At 47.8% G+C, this 18568-nt stretch overlaps 1 protein-coding gene across 1 annotated transcript in view; it reads left to right on the top strand.

The window, feature by feature from the left end:
• Window positions 1–2803: 2803 nt before the first annotated feature.
• Window positions 2804–18568, top strand: part of MERTK (MER proto-oncogene, tyrosine kinase) — a 117297-nt gene continuing 101532 nt past the window's right edge. Inside the window, exon 1 of the mRNA XM_081254357.1 lies at window positions 2804–2977. Coding sequence (XP_081110483.1) covers window positions 2917–2977 — 61 coding nt within the window. The 5' untranslated portion in view covers window positions 2804–2916. The remainder of the gene's footprint in view (window positions 2978–18568) is intronic.

Raw genomic sequence — 18568 nt, 5'->3', positions numbered from 1 at the left:
AGTCTTTAGCAGATACAGGAGACAGTGTGGGCACTGAAGTATGGGTCCTGGGTTGGTGTCGCCCTGCTAAAGTTGCACAAATTTAGCCTTTGGGGGAAGACATCCTGTAAGGATGGAAATAGTTGTGTAATATGGGGTCTGATTTTTCTCTTAAACTCACTTTTCCTGTCACATATTTTGATGCCTTGAATAATTAGGACATTAACTTGCAGTAACATTTAGATGCATGACAAGTATGAAAAATTAATAGAGTTGAGATCCCACATTCGAGCTAAGCTTTGTTCTTCGTGAAAGTTTTAAAAGGATGCTGCAAATCCTTCGACCCTTCCATCATCAGGAGGTGGGAGCTACGGCTCTTCCCCATGAGAGTGGGGCCGTGACTGCGTCCACCAAGGCAGTCTGGTGTAGTGGAGTGGGGTGACCTCTGGGCTAGGTCATGAAAGGCCATGCAGCTTCTACCTTGTCCACTGGAAAGAATGTTCACTCTTGGAGCCCTGAGCCTCCATGTAAGTCTTCCAGCTACACCAAGGCCACCATGGAGAAGCCTTGTTTAGGTGCTCTGGTCTGCAGCCCTGGTCTTTGGAGTCATCCCAGTGTAAGTGCTAGCTATGTGAGGAAACAGGCCTTTAGATCAGGGGTTGGCCAACTTCTGTAAAGGGCCAGATCGTGTGGCTTTGTGGGCCCTCTGATCTCTGTCACAAGAAATCAACGCTGCTATTACAGCACAGAAGCAGCCATAGACAACACACAGGGAATGGCTGTGTTCCAGTAATACTTATTTGCAAACACAGAGGATAGGCCCACACGCTATAGTTTGCTGACCCGTTTCCGATCATTCTAGTCCCTAGTCATTGAGCCTAACATCCCAGGAGAGATGGAGGAGGAAAGACAGACCATCTTCCTTGTGCCCCATCTAAATCTCTCACCCACAGAATCTGTGAATCTAGTACAGTGGCCGCTGTTTACCCCCACTGCGTTTGGGGTTGTATATCACACAGGAATAAATAATTAGATAGTTTTATACTAGGGGGGGGTCTCATCAGGAACGTGCGACTTAGCAAAGACCTGAAGGAGGAGCATTAACCAAGAGGGGGTGAGTCTGGGGGAAGAGCATTCCAGGTAGAGGGAACAGTCGATGCAAAGCCCTGCAGTGGAACAGAGTCTGGTGTATATGAGCAGCAGCAAGGACACTGCAGGAGAACAAGGGCTCTGCTGAGATGGCCTGGCGACCTTGCACATCTCCACACAGGCGTGCAGGCGAGTCTTGACTGCAGTCTTACCCGGGTCTTGGCGGACTGTCTCGTGATTCCTCCTGCGGCAGGGGGAGGTGAGCCTGGTGAGCAGCTGTTGCAGGCAGTTTCATATCTCTCTCTCAAGGCATGCCTGTTTCTCTTCCTTCTCCAGACTTTTAGTTGAGCAAGGTGTTTCCACGCCTTCCCTCCATGCCTCTCCCTGCCCCCAAGGACACAGCAGTAGCCACCTGTGAAAGTCGATGAAGCTGCTCAGCTGTACTTTAGAGTTGGCTGCTCAGCAGCAAAGCCACCCACTCTTCATGTCTGTTCATCTGGCCCCTCGGGCTTGGTGTCATCCTATGGGACTAGGGACGCCAGGAGGTGACATCGTGCTGACTGCTTTTGCTGTCAGTGCAAGTGATAACCGATTTAAATCCATGTGGGCTGGTTGCCTCCTTACAGCCAAATCTAGCCCAAGTGACCAGCCTAGGGGTCAGGGACTGCTGGACCACAAAGCAGCATAAATGGAGGTGGAGTATGGAGATGAGGTCAGAGAAGAAAAGGCACCAGGTCGTGTAGGACCTTGAAGGCCACAAGGCAGGACTGTGGCTCTTATGCAGAGAGAAAGCGGGAACCACTGTCCAGTTTTGAGCAGAGGAATGGCTCATGTTGACAAAGGATCGCATTAAAACACATAAATTCTAAAAATGTTTCCTTAAAGTATATATATACATATACATATATATGTCAGTTATTGTTGCGATTATTAGTAAAAGTGGCTGACATTTCTTTCACGGTTAACTTTCTCTGCGTCTGCCTTCCTGGCTCCTCCACACTTTGTCGTTTGGGGGCTGCCTCTTTCCACTCACGTCTGCACTTTTACATTGACGTTCGTCTCCCTCCGTGAGCGTCACCTCTCTTGGACTCGGGGTCACAGCGAAGAGTTCTTCCCCAGGAGGCGGTGAGCTCCTCGACGCTGAGGCTGGTCTCACCCCTTTGGCCGGGTACCCAGGGGGCGCTCGGCCGGGAGCGGATGCGTGTGGCGCTCAGCAGGGAGCGCCGCCACGGTGGCCTTGGCCTCTGGGAGCATTGCTGTCTGGGTCTTGTGTCCGCAGAGCCGAGACTGCGGGACCACCGCAGCCCCCCAGCTGCAGGCGCCTAGTCTTACGTCTGGTGGGACGGCCTCCGCTCCCCCCGCCCAACCCAGTCTCCTCCCTCTGTCCCTCCCACCTGCACGTGTTGGACGTCGAGACAGCCCAGAGCCAGGGCCCCTTTCTCCTCCCCACCTCCGGCCGCCCCTCCCCTTTATGGTCCCCACCTCCCTCCCCTCTCTTCAGCCCCCGCCCCACATCCCGGTCGGCCCAGGCTCGACCCGAGGCCCGCCTCTCCCCGCCCCTCCGGTCCAGCCCCGTCCCTTCCTCCCCCTCCGCGGCTCTCCTCTCCCGGCCTCCTTCCCGCCCCCTCCCCTCCCCGACTGGCTCGGTCCGCTCGGACTTGGCCCGCGTCCCGCCCCCTCCAGCCCTCGGCGCCACCCGCAGGGGCTCGGCTCCGCCACTTCGGCGCTGGCTCCCGGGGCCGCCGGGACTGGGCTGCTTCGCGGGCGCGCTTGGCCGGCGACGCGGCAGGTTCTGGACGTCCATCTGTCCGTCGGTCCGCAGAGAATTTCCAGTTCCGCGGCCCCGGGATGGGGCGGGCCCTGCTGCCGCTCCTGCCGTGGCTCTTCCTCCCCGCGCTGTGGAGGGGTGGTGAGTGCAAGGGGCCGGGGGCCGGGGGCCGGGCGCGGGGGACCGGGAGCTCGCCGACGCGGGCGCACCCAGCAGCTGGCAAGTTTGCAAACACCTACCCCCGCCCCAGCGGTGCCGGGTGCTGAGGCGCAGGGGCTCCCACCCACGCACTGTCCCGGCACTCAGGCTGGGTCGTGGGCGCGCGTCCCAGTGCAGCCGGGGAGGGGTGGGCACCGAGGGCTTCCCTTCACCTCCAAGAGGGAAACAGAGCTCGGCCGGGCGCGCTGCAAGTCCTGAAATTTTCGGCAGAGGGGAATGCGCCGAAAACGTTTCCCTGGACATGGTTGCGTGGTTGGACCCTGGCTCTGGCGGGAGTTGTGGGAGCCGCAGACCCCATCATCCCCCGAGGGACCGGAGACCAGCAGGCTGCGGGAGTTGGGGGTCGCAGTCCCGGTGCTAAGATCCACCAAGGCCAGAGTGCGACCGGGAGGGACTGTCGTCCGGCTGCTCCCCCCCCCCCCGGGCCCTCATGGGCAACATTAGCAGGGACACCTGGGAGCGTGGGGACCCCGGAAAAAGGGGAAGCATTCTTTTCACCCCTGTTACTGCTGAACCGAATCTAACGTGCTTGGTCAGCGCTAAGGTTTATCTCGACTCTGCCAGGCATTCCAGTATAAGTACTCTTACCCATCCAGTACTGGACTGGATGGGTAAGTGGTGGCAGGGGAGGGCAGGTCCCATTCTGCATCAGCAGCTCGTTTGGAGGATAAGTGATTAACGGGTTAGAAGTTTAATCGCTGATACATTGCTTAAGGAAGCTGGAAGAAATTTAACCGGGCTTTATACTGAATAAACACATCTCAGGCATTTTTCCTTAACTAAAAGGTTTAGCTTTCACCTATTATAGTCAAAGATGTTTTTTAAGAGTACCTGGGAAGTTCAATTTATAGTTAAACAATTTACTTCAGATTTTTTCCCTGTGACATTTTCATTGGAAAGCTCAGTTGCTCAAATAAGAAATTCTTAAGCAGTGCACACATTAAATTACATATGCAATTTATAATTTGGGGCAACATAGCAATTTGAAGCAAACATCCGAAACATAAACCAAGCAAATAATTAAAGCAATTCTGTTCTTTACTCCCAGCCCTCCACCAAACCCTCAAAAATTCCTCAGCATTTCTGCCAGATCCATTTTTCATAATCTGCTGCAAATCTGTTATATTTTGCTACTAGGGAAGGCTGGCCATTAACAGTAGTCTTGGACGTAGTGAATGTGGTGAAAATTATGGGAAGAGTAATGGAAACAGTAGTTTTGGTGGAAGACATTTTTTAAATGGAGTGTTTTTCTAATTTTTTAAAAAAGCTGTAATAAAAAAACCTTTTGTAGCCAATAATCAGTTGAGGCAGGTAATCACAAAAGGTCTGTTAAAATCCACCCAGCAGGAAGAATGAAAAGTTTCTCCAGTGTTTCTTTTCCTACCTTTTGCTTTTCATCTTGAATTTACCTGTGAGATGTCTGGCAGTGTTACATTTTACTTTGTGAAAAGCTGGAAGAATGGGGTTCTCACTGGCCAAGTTAGAGCGAAGTAAGAGTGCTGTAGGAAGAGATTAAAAATGGAAATTGGACCCCTTGTCTAGTTTTACGATTTTCGTATTGCATGTTGTGGTTTCAAGTGGTTTGCTCACCAGGCAGCAGAGGGGAGAGAGAGACAGGGTGTGAATGTGTGTTTAGACTCTACACTGTAGAGGAATGGATAATTACAATTTACGCATCACTTTAACCCTGGAATCCTCCCTACCGCTCACCCCCACCCCATACACACAAACACCCTCCCACAAAGACAAACACACACAGAACTGAAACTGCTGAACCAGGGGCGTTTCTGGGCTCACCAATCTTTCCTTTCTGTTCCGTCTCTGATGGGGGTGCCAGTGAGCAACAAATCAGGCAAAGGGTAGCTCTAGAGGGCCCAGGAGAAGCTAGAGGACAAGAAATACAGAAGTGGATCAAAGCGAAGGCATTGCAAGGACCTAGCCGTTGATGAGGCAGTGCTTGGCCCCTAAACTCAGCCCTTAGAACTAATTGGGCTTTTAAAACTCTTCAATGTTAGCATTTCTCTCCCAAACTGAAGCTGTCACCACATTACAATATACTGTCAACATTTTCCCAGAAAGGACTTTAAGATGTCTAGTTGCTTATGGGCTTTGTATCAATGGACTCAAAATGCTTTGTGGAAGTAAGCAGGGCACATTTCAAAAATAAGTAATTTTTCAAAACTTATTCTGATCCACTTCCTTAAGGTTAGGGTTAGGGTTAGGGTTTTTCAAATTGAGAATAATTATTTTTTCAGTCTTATTTTTATAAATAATTTCCAGGTTATTCTAGGAGCAGGGCCAGTGGGTTGCCAGTCAGAGCTGGTTACGAACAGGTTGCATCTTTAGGTGCCCGTGAATTGGGAACATGCCGCCAGGTAGGGAGGCTGAGGCCGGACCTTGGTTTAAATGGGTTCCCCGGCCTGGAAATGAACACATGCAGACCCTCCGCTTCCCACATAATGGCCAGAATGAGACTTTGAAGGTGAATCGGGCTGGGTTGTCCCCTTGTCTGACATCCTCCAGGGGCCTCCCTTCTTTACCGGAGTTGGCAAGGACTCGGGGGCCTCCCTCTCCCTTTTTGACTCATTTCCAGTTACTCCCCCCTTGTGGCTGGAGCGGCACGTCTCCGGCGCTTTTGCTGTGGATGTTCCCTTTGGCTGGAACCTTTTCCCCAAGATCTCTGCACACTGGCTCTTTCTAGTCGTTTGGGTCTCAACTCAGGTGTTCTCCTGGAGAGGCCTTCCCTCACTGCCACTGCTGCCAAAGTTATACACACACACTCCATGAAATAACATTGCTGCCACCTGATGGGTTCCTCTTTACTTTCCGAGCATGATGCGCATTTCAGGTGCTCAGTATCTGCAGATGGTATCAAAGACCCAGGCCTCTGCAGGTCTCACCGTGTGTTCTTCCTGCTTCTCTCTTCCTACCGGCTTTTCCAGAAACAAGTGCTGCAGCTCCCATGACCTTGTGCTTGGGGCTTGGTTGCTAGAAAACAATCTTTCATTTCACCGTGATGCCAAAGTGATTTCCTTACTAGAAATGTTAGGGTAGATTTTTGGACTATATTAAGGCCGATAGAACAAGGTTAACGTATTTTATAGTCTCTTAACGATCCCAACTTTAAAAATAAGTCAAAAGCCAATTTTTCATGTTAAAGACACAGTTTTAACAGCTCCTTGCCCAGGGCACATTGCCCGATTCCCAGGTCACTGGGGTCCTGAGTGCCTTGACTCAGGCCTGTTGTTACTAGTTTAATCTTAAACCAAAGCACATGGCTCTGGTTGGGATGCATCTCAGCAGGAAGTTAATTATAAAACCTGAAAAAAGCGGGTTCACTCTGTGTGCTTCTAGGGCTTGGAATGAAAATTAACAGGGGCTGCAGCTCACGGGCTGAGTGGCCAGTGGCCGGGCTTCCTGTCCTGCCTAGCTGGCCTCTAGGGAGCCCTGGGGCAGTGACTAACTCTCAGGACCTCAGTTTCCTCACCGGTCCTGTGGGATTCTTTGTTATTTATGGAAGGATAAATGAGCCAGTGTCACATGGTAAATGCTTCAAAACTGTTAGCCATTATGACCCATGCTTCCTCTCCCTTCTCAACTCAAATTTTGCGGTAATTGTTTTTCTTAAACAAAAGGTATTGGGGGAAAAGTTTCTTCTTTTCTCACTGAAATATGTCCTAAATTGCAACTTGAAATATGAGGGCGGACCTGTGGGCCAGCCTCCACTGTTCAGAGCGCTCTGGTGGAGGGGCTGTGGGTGTCCATCCGAGAGCGCTGAAGTCCTTGCTCTGTGGGACTGTTTTCTAGTAGTTCTCCTAGCAAAACCCATGCTTGTCACCTCAGATGAGGCAGGGCCTGTCCTGACCACTCCCCTCCTAACCCCCCCATCACCCTCACTTGTTGAATTCAGACTTAACTTAGTCCAGGAATCGCTTCCTGTCATGTGCCTCTCAGGAAGGTATAAAAATGAAGTCCAATTCCTGCTCAGATTTTCCCACATCACTCTACTCTAAAGTGGGTGTGGTTTTGTTTTGGTTTCGTAATTTTTGGGGGGGTTGAGTGTAAACATCCAGATAATTCCTTTTCTTTTTTCCAGCTAAAACTAAGTGTGCCAAATGCAGTCTTCTGGCTGCAATGGCTAGAGAATGAGGCTTTGTTTCTTAGATGACGTTCTGTGTCTGAGTGGGTGTGTGCAGGTAGTCTTGTAGCAGAGAGACCGGACAGGGAGGCCCAGGTGCACTCCTGGCTTCCAGATGCTTCCTGCTTGGTGGCAGGTGTAAGCGAGCCCCCAGGTACCCTGGGAAAGGCCCAGACTCCTCTGCATCCCACACTCTGGGCATTTGCTAACCCTTGACCCAGAGGTAACTTGTTCCCTATCTTGTTCCTTGTTCCAGCCCTGCTGCTTCCAGCTAAAATGCTGAAAATGCAGCCTGGCAGGAGGATCCTGCATGCAGCCCATCTTTGGAGCAAGAATACCGAGAGTACCTACCAACCCAGCACTTTCTCCTTCCTGGGACTTATTTTTCTTTGTCTGGAGTGTGGCTATTGAACTGTATGAAAGATTCTTAACCACAGTGAGGGCCCAGGTCTTCCCCAATTTTGTGAGGCCTGGAAGCCTGGCCCCTCCAGCACCTGGAGCAGCTGGGCAGCCCTCCCTTCTCGGTTGCCTTGCCATTCCCACTCTGTCTGGGCCTCTGTCAGCCAGCAGGATCCAGTAGGCCTGGCCTAGCTGCCACATCCAGGTCACCTCCTTAGGTCCTGGTGTTTTCAAGTGAAGGAAAGATAGTATGTCTTCAAGAGTCTGTGGAGAAACCTGCACTCCATTCTAAACCGTTTTATTTCATCCTTTTGTCCATTTCATCCACTGTTAATGCTTCTTTCACTTAACGATAAAATGGATTTTCCATGAGTCTTGGGGGTGGCAGGGGTGGGGAAAGGAGCAGGGCAGAGGGGAGAGGGAGAAAAAGAGAGAGAGGAGACAGATGTTGGCTTTATGTTTGGACCAATATCGTATATGAGAAGTTTTACACCAAAAGCTAAGCATGTTTGAGAGACTTACGCTCGGAGAAAAACCGTTGCATTTCATAAGAGCAACGCGTAGATATTTGTGGCACCACATTTTATGCTTGTATGTTTCTCCTTGTCCGCAGTCATTTTTAACGGTGTCTCCTGGATTTTTCCCAGTCGATCCCTTCAAAGGTGTTGTCTAGCTTCTGGGGAGCCAGCCAAGGGCCCAGCAGGATCTGATTGTCATGGGGTTAGAGCTCTGCCCCAGCTCACTCGGGGAGGGGCCCATCCTCACAATTTAGGTCTCAGGCTGGCGCTGGACAATCAGGCAAACACTGTCTGACAGATCCCTTTTCTTTGTCGTCTGCTTTTTTGGGGCACGGGGTGGGGTTGGGTGCTCTAGCTGCCACGGCATTCAGGGCCAGTAGACGCCTTAGAATGTGCCTGAGCTCTGGTCCTGCCTCTCCTTGGACATACAAAGGAAAGCCTTGTTTATTTTGGAGACGAGATTGTTTTACTATTGTAAGCCGTGGGGCTTTTTAAAGCTACGAATAGAAGACCGACTTCATTATCGTTTTAGAAAATGATGGAATTGTTCTCCTAATTTCTTTTTCGGATCGTTCATTGTTAATGTGCAGAAATGCAAGTGATGCGTATATGTTGATTTCATATTCTGCAAACAAACTTTGCTAAGTTGTTTTATTAGTTCTAATAAATTTTTTGTGAAATATTAAAAAAAAAAAAAAAAGGGGCTTCCCTGGTGGCGCAGTGGTTGAGAGTCCGCCTGCCGATGCAGGGGACGCGGGTTCGTGCCCCGGTCCGGGAGGATCCCACATGCCGCAGAGCGGCTGGGCCCGTGAGCCATGGCCGCTGAGCCTGCGCGTCCGGAGCCTGTGCTCCGCAACGGGAGAGGCCACAACAGTGAGAGGCCCGCATACCGCAAAAAAAAAAAAAAAAAAAAGAAAGAAAGAAAGAAAATGATCTTTTTTACCAGTAAGGACAGGCTGTCTTCGTGGAGGATATTAGAACATAGACTCAAACTTGCTGAAAGTACTTTTCTGTCCCTGAGCTACTCAGTGAATACACAGCGAAGTGATGAATATTCATGGGCTCCCAAGGGTGGCTGCCTCCACGCAGGAAGTGAGAGCCTGTTTCCAATTCTGGGACACGATCCGAAGACTTGTGGATGAAACCAATGTTCTGTGAAAGTTTGGGGACAAAGTAAAAAAGAAGCTCTTAGATTTAGCATGAGATGTCAAGCATTAGGTTAAAAAAACAAATAACCACTTTGAGAGTCTGAAGATGTAAGTCCTCATCCCAGTTTCAACGTGCAGGGACAGCTGGGGTGTGATGCTTCGCCTTTCTGAAATTCCACATCACCGTTGATTAAGTGGTGGGGGAGTGCGGGTTGCAGATAGGTGATTCTGGGGCCCCTGGTGGGCAGAAAATGGATTGCATCTGAAGGAGACAAGTGGGCTGGGATGTTTTCTCGTCGTGAGGTTCGGACATGCTGCCTTCCGTGAGTGTGATGCCGCCAGACCCCAGCCCTGCTCCTGACACTGGCAAAAGGAGTGCAGGCATCAGCCCAGAAGTGGGGCTAGAGGCAGCGCGGGGTATTTCTTAAAAATGAGTCATGCCAGTGGCTTCTTTACTGTGGGAAGTTGCCCTTCCCCGCTGCCTGGGCTGTGTCCCCATGAAGGACCCCCTCCAGCTCTATCTGGGGCAGTAGCATAGTCTGAAAACACGGAGGTGTATTTCTGAGGATACTGGACTTGTCCAAACAAATGACAATATGTTAGGTCACAAATTAAGTCTCGATACATTTAAAAGGATTTAAATCATACAAAGTGTGTTTTCTGCACACGTGGAATGCAGTTAAAAATTAACAATGGAAGAAATTTAAGAAATCACAAACGTAGAAATTGAACAACACTACTAAATAACGCATGGGTCAAAGAAGAAATCACAAAGAAAGTTAGAAAATATTCTGAGATGAATGAAAATGAAAACACAGCAAAACTTATGGGCTTATGGGATGCATCTAAGGCAGTGCTAAGAGGGAAATTTATAGCTGTAAACACTGATATTGGAAAAGAAGATAGCTCTTAAATCAATAACCTAAACCTCCACCATAAGAAACTAGAAAAAGAAGAATAAACTAAACCCAAAGCAAGTAGAAGGAAGTAAATAATAAAAACTAGAGAGGAAATAAGTGAGATATCACTTTATACACATTAGGATGGGAATAACAACAAGAACAAAAACAACACAAGGCCAGTAACAGATGTTGGCAAGGATTTGGAGAATTGGAACGTTCATACACTGTCGTTGGGAATGTAAAAGGGAGCGACCTCTTTGGAAACAGTTTGGCAGTTTCTTAAAAGGTTAAACATGAAGTTACCATATGGCCCAGCAATTCTACTCTTAGGTGGATATCCAAGACAAATAAAAAATGTGTATTCACACATACAAAAACAAACAACAAAAAAGTCTAATTATTCAATGTTATGATATAATTTTATATTTAGAAATTTAAAACTATTTTATAAAATAAATTGTAGAATGTAAAGCTCCAAAGCATTTTGGCTGCAAGACCCAGGAGAAAGTCAACTAGGAAGCATTTTCAAAATACAGAAGCCCAGGTCCCACCCAGGACCTATGGACTCAATCTTTGGGGTGTGACCCTGTCCTGCGTGGGTCCAGGCCGTTGTGTGCCACATCTCTTGTTACACTCCATGGATCCAGTGTGTCTGATTCTCGAGGAGGGGTGCAGAGCCTCACACCACTCCCTGGACTCCTCCCCCCAGGGCATGTATCAGAACCTGGCCACTGAGGGTAAGAATAAAGTAGTTATGTTTATCCAGGGAAGACAGCAAGTCTTGGACTAGGGTGAGAACTGTGAGGCTGGATGATTCCTCAAGCTAAGTTGAGTGGGAGGGGGCAGGGCACACAACCTTTAAAAGAATGACACAGCCCTGGAGGACCTGACATAAACTGGTTAGAACCAGCTAGGTCCAAGATGGCAGACGAGTCGACTTCCACTAGACTTTGAGCCTCATTATACACTCATGGTAATACGTCAGCCAAATGACACACCCACAGGAGTCATGACAGTTCCCAGGTCAACCATAAAAGGTCAAAAAGTGGGCAGTGACCCAATTCCTGGAAATCTGCACCCTCCCCCAAATAGTTGCAATAATCCTCCCACTCATTAGCCTATGAAATTACCCACCCCTATAAAAACCAACAACCCCCGTACCCTGGCATCTCTTGCCTTCTGAGATGGCCCACACTCTGTCTATGGAGTGCGTTTCTCCCTGAATAAACCTTCTTTCACTTTACTATCGCTCACTCTTGAATTCTTCCCTGCGTGAAGCCAAGAACCCACGCTTGGCGGCCCATCCCAGGGACTCGCCTGAGACCTGGGACGAGACCATCCTCTTGTGCCCCACTCTTTTTCCTGCAACATTATGATTTGGGGACCTACGGGTGGAAGAAAGATTCAGGGAGGGATCCCATCATTCTTATCAGGTGGGCCAGCTAGTAAATAGAAAGGCCTATCTTTCTCTTTTTACCATCACATTTTTTTTTTCTTACCTACTCTTTTATTTACATACTCAAATCTTGTGATGAAATATTTAGGATACACAGAAGAATATACAGGAATAAAACTCACCTCTGTGCTCACCACTCAGCATCAGAAATCAGACATGAGCAGTACAGTTGAAGCCCCCCACTGCTCCCCTCTCTAGTCTCATCCCCTTGCTCCCCTCCCCGTGGACAAAAGCACTACCCCCTCCCCGCCATCGGTGTTTTAACTCCCACTCATCTCTCTATCCTTTGATCACGCGTAATTATATTGGTAACACTATAGTGTTACCATGTCCTTGGGGTTTACGTTTGTTTGCACATTACAGAAAACCTCGCTTCAGCGGCTCCACCAAAGGGGACATCAACTGGGAGTCCTACCATTCAGTTCAGTTTTGACACTAACTACCTAGAGTGAGCAGAGACTCCACAGGTTAAGGGCTCAATCCCGTACGACTGCCTCCCCCCACCAACGCCCATTTCAGACACCAGCTCAGATGGAGTGTCCAGGCTGCCCACACTTCTGCCCAGCTGACTATAAATTCAGAATTCCCATGGCCTCCTCTCCCCCTCAGGTTTGATACTTCGCTAGAATGATTCACAGCACTCAGGAAAGCGCTATACTTAGGATTACTATTTCATTATAAATGATACAACTCAGGAACAGCCAAATGGAAGAGATACATAGGGCAAGGTATGTGGGAAGGGGCTCAGGGCTTCCATGGCCCCTCCGGGGTACCGCCCTCCCAGCTCATCACCAACTCAGAAGCTCCTCAAACCTTGTTGCTTAAGCCCTTTATGTGGGATTTTATTACACAAGCATGATTGTTTAAGTCATTGGCCATTGGTGATTAAACTCAGTTTCCACTATTAGAGACGTGTTTGACCCCACAGGCATCCGGGATGAGCCACTTTTCTGTCACCATATTTTGCAATTCATCCTCATTAAACTTAGTAAGTCCCCACTTCTTGGGGATGTGGATTTTCTGGTGGCCAGGGAACTGGAACTTGGCCCTGCGCAGGGCATCAATCACGTGCTCCTTGTTCTTCAACTTGATGTGGATGGACATTATGACCTGGCCAGTGTGGGCACTGGCCACTGTGCCCTGGGGCTTTCCAAAGGCACCGTGCATACCTGTCTGGAGCCTAGATTGGGGTTAGCATTGCCAGACATGAATGTCCACTGCAAAGGTCTGTCTCCAGGGTCCCTTAGAGCAACCCATACAGGCAACAGGCTGCATGTACTTCCGAGGAGGCTGCTGTTTGCAGCCACTGCACGCTGGGCTCCCATGGGGAAGAGAGCATGGTGGGCTTAGTTGGCTGCAAACATAGTATTTAATTATTATACTTTTGATGTCTTCAGAGTCTATAGTGATACTCCCTGTTTCATTCCTGATATTAGTAATTTTTGTCTTCTTTTTTTCTTTGTCAGTCTTGCTAGAGATTTATCAATTTTATTGATCTTTTCAAACAACCAGCTCTTTGTTTCATTGATTTTCTCTATTGCTTTTCTTTTTTCAATTCATTTCCTATATTTATTTTCTTCCTTCTGCTTGTTTTGGGTTTGCTTTGCTCTTCTTTCTCCATGTTACGAGATTAGACTACTAAACAAAATTTCCCCTCAAAACTGTGTCAACTGTGTCCCACATATTTTGATACATTGTAATTTCATTTTCATTCAGTTCAATGTATTTTTAAAAAAATTTCCCTGAGACTTCCCCTTTGATCCATAGATTATTTAGGCATTAGTTTGCAAGTATTTGGAAAATTTCTTGTTACCTTCTGTTATTAATTTATAATTATTTCCATTGTAATCAGAGAGTATAAACTGTATGATTTTAGTTCTTTTAAATTTGTTGAGATTTGCTTTATGGCTCAAGATAATGGTTTTTCTTGGTTTATATCCCATCGTCATTTGGAAAGAATGTGTATTCTGCTGTTGTTGGGTGGAATGTTCTATAAATGTAGTCTAGATTCTTTTCATTGGCAATCTCATCAAGTTCTTCTTTATCCTTGCTTATTTTGTGCCTAGTCCTTTGATCGATTGTTGAAAGAGAGATGTTGGAAGTCTCTAATTATAATTGTTGATTTGTTTATGTCTCCTTTCAGTTCTATCGGTTTTTGCTTCACATATTTTGAAGCTCTTTGCTTTAGTGCATACTCATTTAAGACTGCTATGTCTTCTTGGTAGATTGACTCTTATCCTTACATAATGTGTCTTACTGTCTCTGATAATTTTCTTTGTTTATAAATCTACTTTATCTGATGTTAATGTAGGCATGCTGCTTTTCTTTTGGTTAATGGTTGCATGGTATGTCTTTTTTCTATCTTTTTGTTCAACTTGCCTGTATCATTATATTTGGAGTGAATTTTTTATAAATGGCAGATAGTTGGGTCATGTTTTTTAATCTACTCTGCCATTATCTGTCTTTTAATGGAAATATTTATGTCATTTACATTTAATGTAATTTGTGGTCTATTAGGTGTTGATGTTTTACCAGTTCAAGTGAATTATAGAATCCCTACCTTCTTCTGAGTCCCTTTACCTCCCCCATTTAAAGCATAATTATCTTAAATATTTCCTCTTCATATATAAAACCACATCAGACAGTGTTACAGTTTTTCTTCAACCATCAGGCATAGTTCAGAAAAATCAAGAGGAGGAAGAAATTCTATTGTATTGACCAGTATTTTTCCTTTCTGTGTTTTTTCCTCCCTCCTGATGATTCAGGTTTTCTTTTTTTTATTGTTTCCTTTCTGTTTAGAGAATTTCCTTTAGCTATTCTTTTAGAGTAGGTCTGCTGATGACAAATTCTCTTAGTTTTCCTTAATATGAGAATATTTTGATTTCCCCTTCATTCCAGAAGAATTCTGAGTTGACATTCCTTTTCTCTCATCACTTAGGAAAATGGCCACTTCCTTCTATCCTCCATGGTTTTTAATGAGAAATTCACTATCATATGAATTGGTTTTCCCCTATAGGTAAGGTGTCCTCTCTCTCTCTCAGTGCGTTCAAAATGTTTTCTTTGTCTTTAGTATTCAGAAGTTTGATTATAATGTACCTTGCTGTGGATATTTTTGGGGTTTATCTTATTTGGGGTTCATTCAGATGTTTAATTTTGTAGGTTTATATCTTTTGTCATATTTGGGGAGTTTTCAGCCATTATTTCTTCAAGTGCTTTTTCAGCCTTGCCATCTTTGTCTTCTCCTTCCAGGACTCTGATGATACAAATGTTAGCTCTTCAGTACTGTAGTCCTACAGGTTGCAGAGGCTCTGTTCAGTTTTTTCTGTTGCTCAGATTGGATAATTTTCTGTTGCTCTATCTTCTGGTTCACTGATTCTTTCTCTGCCCCTTCATTCTGCTGCTGAGCACATCCACTGAGTTTTTTATTTTGGTTATTGTATTTTTTAGTTCAAAAATTCCCATTTGTTTCTCTTCTCAATCTTCTCTTTCTTTACTGAGACTTTGTGTTTATTTGCTAAGGCTTCCTATTTTATTCATGTGTTTCATAATTGTAATTGCTCACTGAAGTTTTTTTTTGTTTTTTTTGTTTTTTTTTTGCGGTACGTGAGCCTCTCACTCTTGTGGCCTCTCCCGTTGTGGAGCACAGGCTCCGGACGCGCAGGCTCAGCGGCCATGGCTCACGGGCCCAGCCGCTCCGCGGCATGTGGGACCTTCCCAGACCGGGGCACGAACCCGCGCCCCCTGCATCGGCAGGCGGACTCTCAACCACTGCGCCACCAGGGAAGCCCTCATTGAAGTATTTTTATGATTCCTTCTTTAAAAGCTTTTTCAGATAATTCTCTGTCATTGTGGTGTTTGTATTTCGTTCAGTTTCAGATAGAATTTTTTAATTGAAACCTAGACATTTGGGGTACTATGAGGCTGACTCTTATTTGTCTTTTGTTTTACTTGGTTTTCTCTGAAACGCTGTGGTAGGGGGCCTCACTGCCTGGTGGGGGTAGAATTCTAGGTTCCCCACTCAGCCTCCATTGACATCTAAGTATGGGATGGTCCTCGTCCTCATTACTGCTGGTCAGGGGTGGGGTGGGAGTTCTGGCTGAGGGAGGGGTAGGAGTGCCTGATTACTTTCCAACTGTTCCCCACCTGACCTCCACTGACGCTAGGGAGTAGTGAAAGCCCTGAATCTCTACTAGGCTTCCTCTCATACCACCCTGCCGGGGACAAGGAGGGATGCCTTGTTAATGCCATGTGGGAATAAAAGTCGAGGCTCCCCACGTGGGCTTTACTAACACCAATCAGTAGGGATGAAAGTGCCAGTTCCCTCCTTGGCCCTCTCTGATACCACCCAGTGGAATGTGGCACCTCTTTACAGCCTGGTACGGGTCCAAGTCTAGGCTCCCCACTTGATCTTTGCTGGCATGGGTGGGGATGGGGCCATGGTTTTTCCTGGGCTGTTTGCCTGGAGGAGAGCAGTTTACTGTTTAAAAGCCTTCTGTCTTGCTGAGGTGCCCTTTCCTAATCCTTTGACTAGAGATAGCAGGCTTTTGTTGTTGTTTTTTGTCTTTGCCTGTTAGCATTTCCAAATCTGGGACACACAGGACAAAAGGAGACCCAGGGAATTCGTCACCATGTTGTTCCTGGGTCGGTTTACCGTCTGTCCACTCTTCAGGGTTTTAAAAAATGTTCGTTTTATATGTCAATATAATGCCCAGTGTTTTTAGGTGTACTTAGTGGAAGAAATAGGGGAAAGTCCATCTACTCTGTTTTTGGAGGGAATTCTGTGCCCTCTGTCACTTAGGAAAGACTGGGACAAACTGTGCTTGCTAAGGTGTTTGGTCTTTAGCGACGGTCACGTTTTAGAAGGAAATCTTTTTTCCTGAAAAGAAAGGCTAAAATTAATAGGATTTCAGGTATTGGTGGGCTGGAGGGTGTGTGTCAGGGGTGGCAGGACAGAGGAGTTAAACTTGGGGACGAGAGCGTCTCTCCTGGGTCCTGTGAAAACCATAGCTGGTTCTTGCGGAGAAGCAGCCCCAGATGACACAGGGACCAGGGGGGCGGCTGCTTCACAACCCTGGCCAGAAAGTGTCCCCTCAGCCTTTCTGTGACACTTTTGGCATGCTGCCAAAGGGGAAAGAGAAGGAAAGCCACCCTTGGTTGGGTAAACATGTATTCCTGTTTCACTGCAAGAGGCTGAATGATCTAAGTCAGCATAATCGGTTCCATGTGTTGACCTTTGATAGTCCAGACATGACTAGTTGCACCTTTGAAACAAGGCAGATCAGATGTTTCATGTTATGAAAGCCATAACTGGCATGGATTGTGTGCCTGCGCAGTGTTCCGTGTGCGGTGTTCTGCTCTGACCTCTGAGAGAAGGAGGGGTTACCTGTCTTCCTTCACAGATGAGGAGGCTGAATCTCAGAAGGACAAGGGACTGGCATCTGGCCTCTGAGTGGTAGAGCTGGGACTGAACTCAGGCACCAGAGTTCTTGTTCCTCCCATGCTCCCAAGCCACATGGATTCTAAGCATCAGGGCTAAACCCTCAGGAGCCCCCCACCCCCCCCAAGATGATTTGGGCCACCGGATGGATCCATTCCCTAATTCTCTAGGAATTAGGTCTGACCCTAATTCCTCTAGAACCACTAGAGGAGATTTTTTAAAATCCCGATGCCTAAGCTGCACTGCTGGCCAGTTGATTCAAGCTCTGGGAGAAACCTAGGCATCAGAGCTTTAAAAGCTTCCCTAGAGATCCTGATGTTCTGCTGGTTTTGAAAGCATGGTGGAGAGTTAGCAAATGATGGGGAAGAGTCAGTCAGTCGCAGTCCGCTGGGGAAGCTTCTTTTGCAAAGCACTTCTATCAAGAAACAGTCAAATGGGGCTTCCCTGGGGGCGCAGTGGTTGAGAGTCTGCCTGCCGATGCAGGGGACACGGGTTCGTGCCCCGGTCCGGGAGGATCCCACATGCCACGGAGCGGCTGGGCCGGTGAGCCATGGTTGCTGAGCCTAAGCGTCCGGAGCCTGTGCTCCGCAACGGGAGAGACCACAACAGTGAGAGGCCCGCGTACCGCAACAAAACAAAACAAAACAGTCAGATGCTCAAGTCAGAAAGTGGGGTGCAGGCTGAAGGGGGTTATGGGGGGCTGCCTAAAGCCTTTTGAGTTCCTTGGAGCTTCTACTGCTAAAGTGTGTGCACAAGGCCAAGCAAGGGGGAGAGGCACCTGTGGGGCTCCAGTCTTTTTTTTTGGAGCCAGTGCATTAGGGGGCCAGGGGGAGTGAGGAGTCACCCTGATAATCATGCGTTTGGCTCAGAGGCCCGAGCCCCGGCACATCCTCCAGGTGAGGGCACAGAGACGTTGGCTAGCCTGCTTGGTGTGTTGGGGTCCCTGTTTGCCCCTCCACACCCCTTCCTCATCCTGCTCTAGGCCCCAGGAGGCCAGCCTAGGGGGAGGGCGACAGTGAACTCCCTGGGCTCTGGCTCCAGCTGGTTTGTGCTAAAGGATACTAAGTTGCATTTACTTAACTAAGTATAACCCACATAGGCATTGTTTATCTGAAATCCAGGTGTAACTGGGGCATCCCATTTTTTATCTGGCAACCCGGTGCCCGCCCACCGGAGCCTGTGTAGAAAATCTGACTCACCAACACCGTGTTTGGTACCAACCCCACTTTTTACCCTGTGTAGGCATCTCAGTGGTTCACTGTCACCTCTGCTTTTTTCTGCTGAGGCTGTGGCCCCTCCAGGCACAAGCACCCCACCAATGACTCCCCCTTCTTTGTGGTAAAGCCCCTGCTGGGGCCCCTTCCCTCAGGTCAGCTCTTGGTTTCTCCCTGCACTAGGTGCATTTATCCCGTGAATGGCCCTCCTTCTGTTTAATTCTCCCCAAGTGGCGGAGTGCTTTGCACTCAAGTTAATTTTTACCATTTACAATTTGGGGACAGTCAGGTCAGCTGATTT

The sequence above is a fragment of the Mesoplodon bidens genome, assembly GCF_964165515.1.
Source record: "Mesoplodon bidens genome assembly, chromosome: 14".
Taxonomy (NCBI): Eukaryota; Metazoa; Chordata; class Mammalia; order Artiodactyla; family Ziphiidae; genus Mesoplodon; species Mesoplodon bidens.
This window is presented reverse-complemented; position numbering and strand designations above follow the sequence as displayed.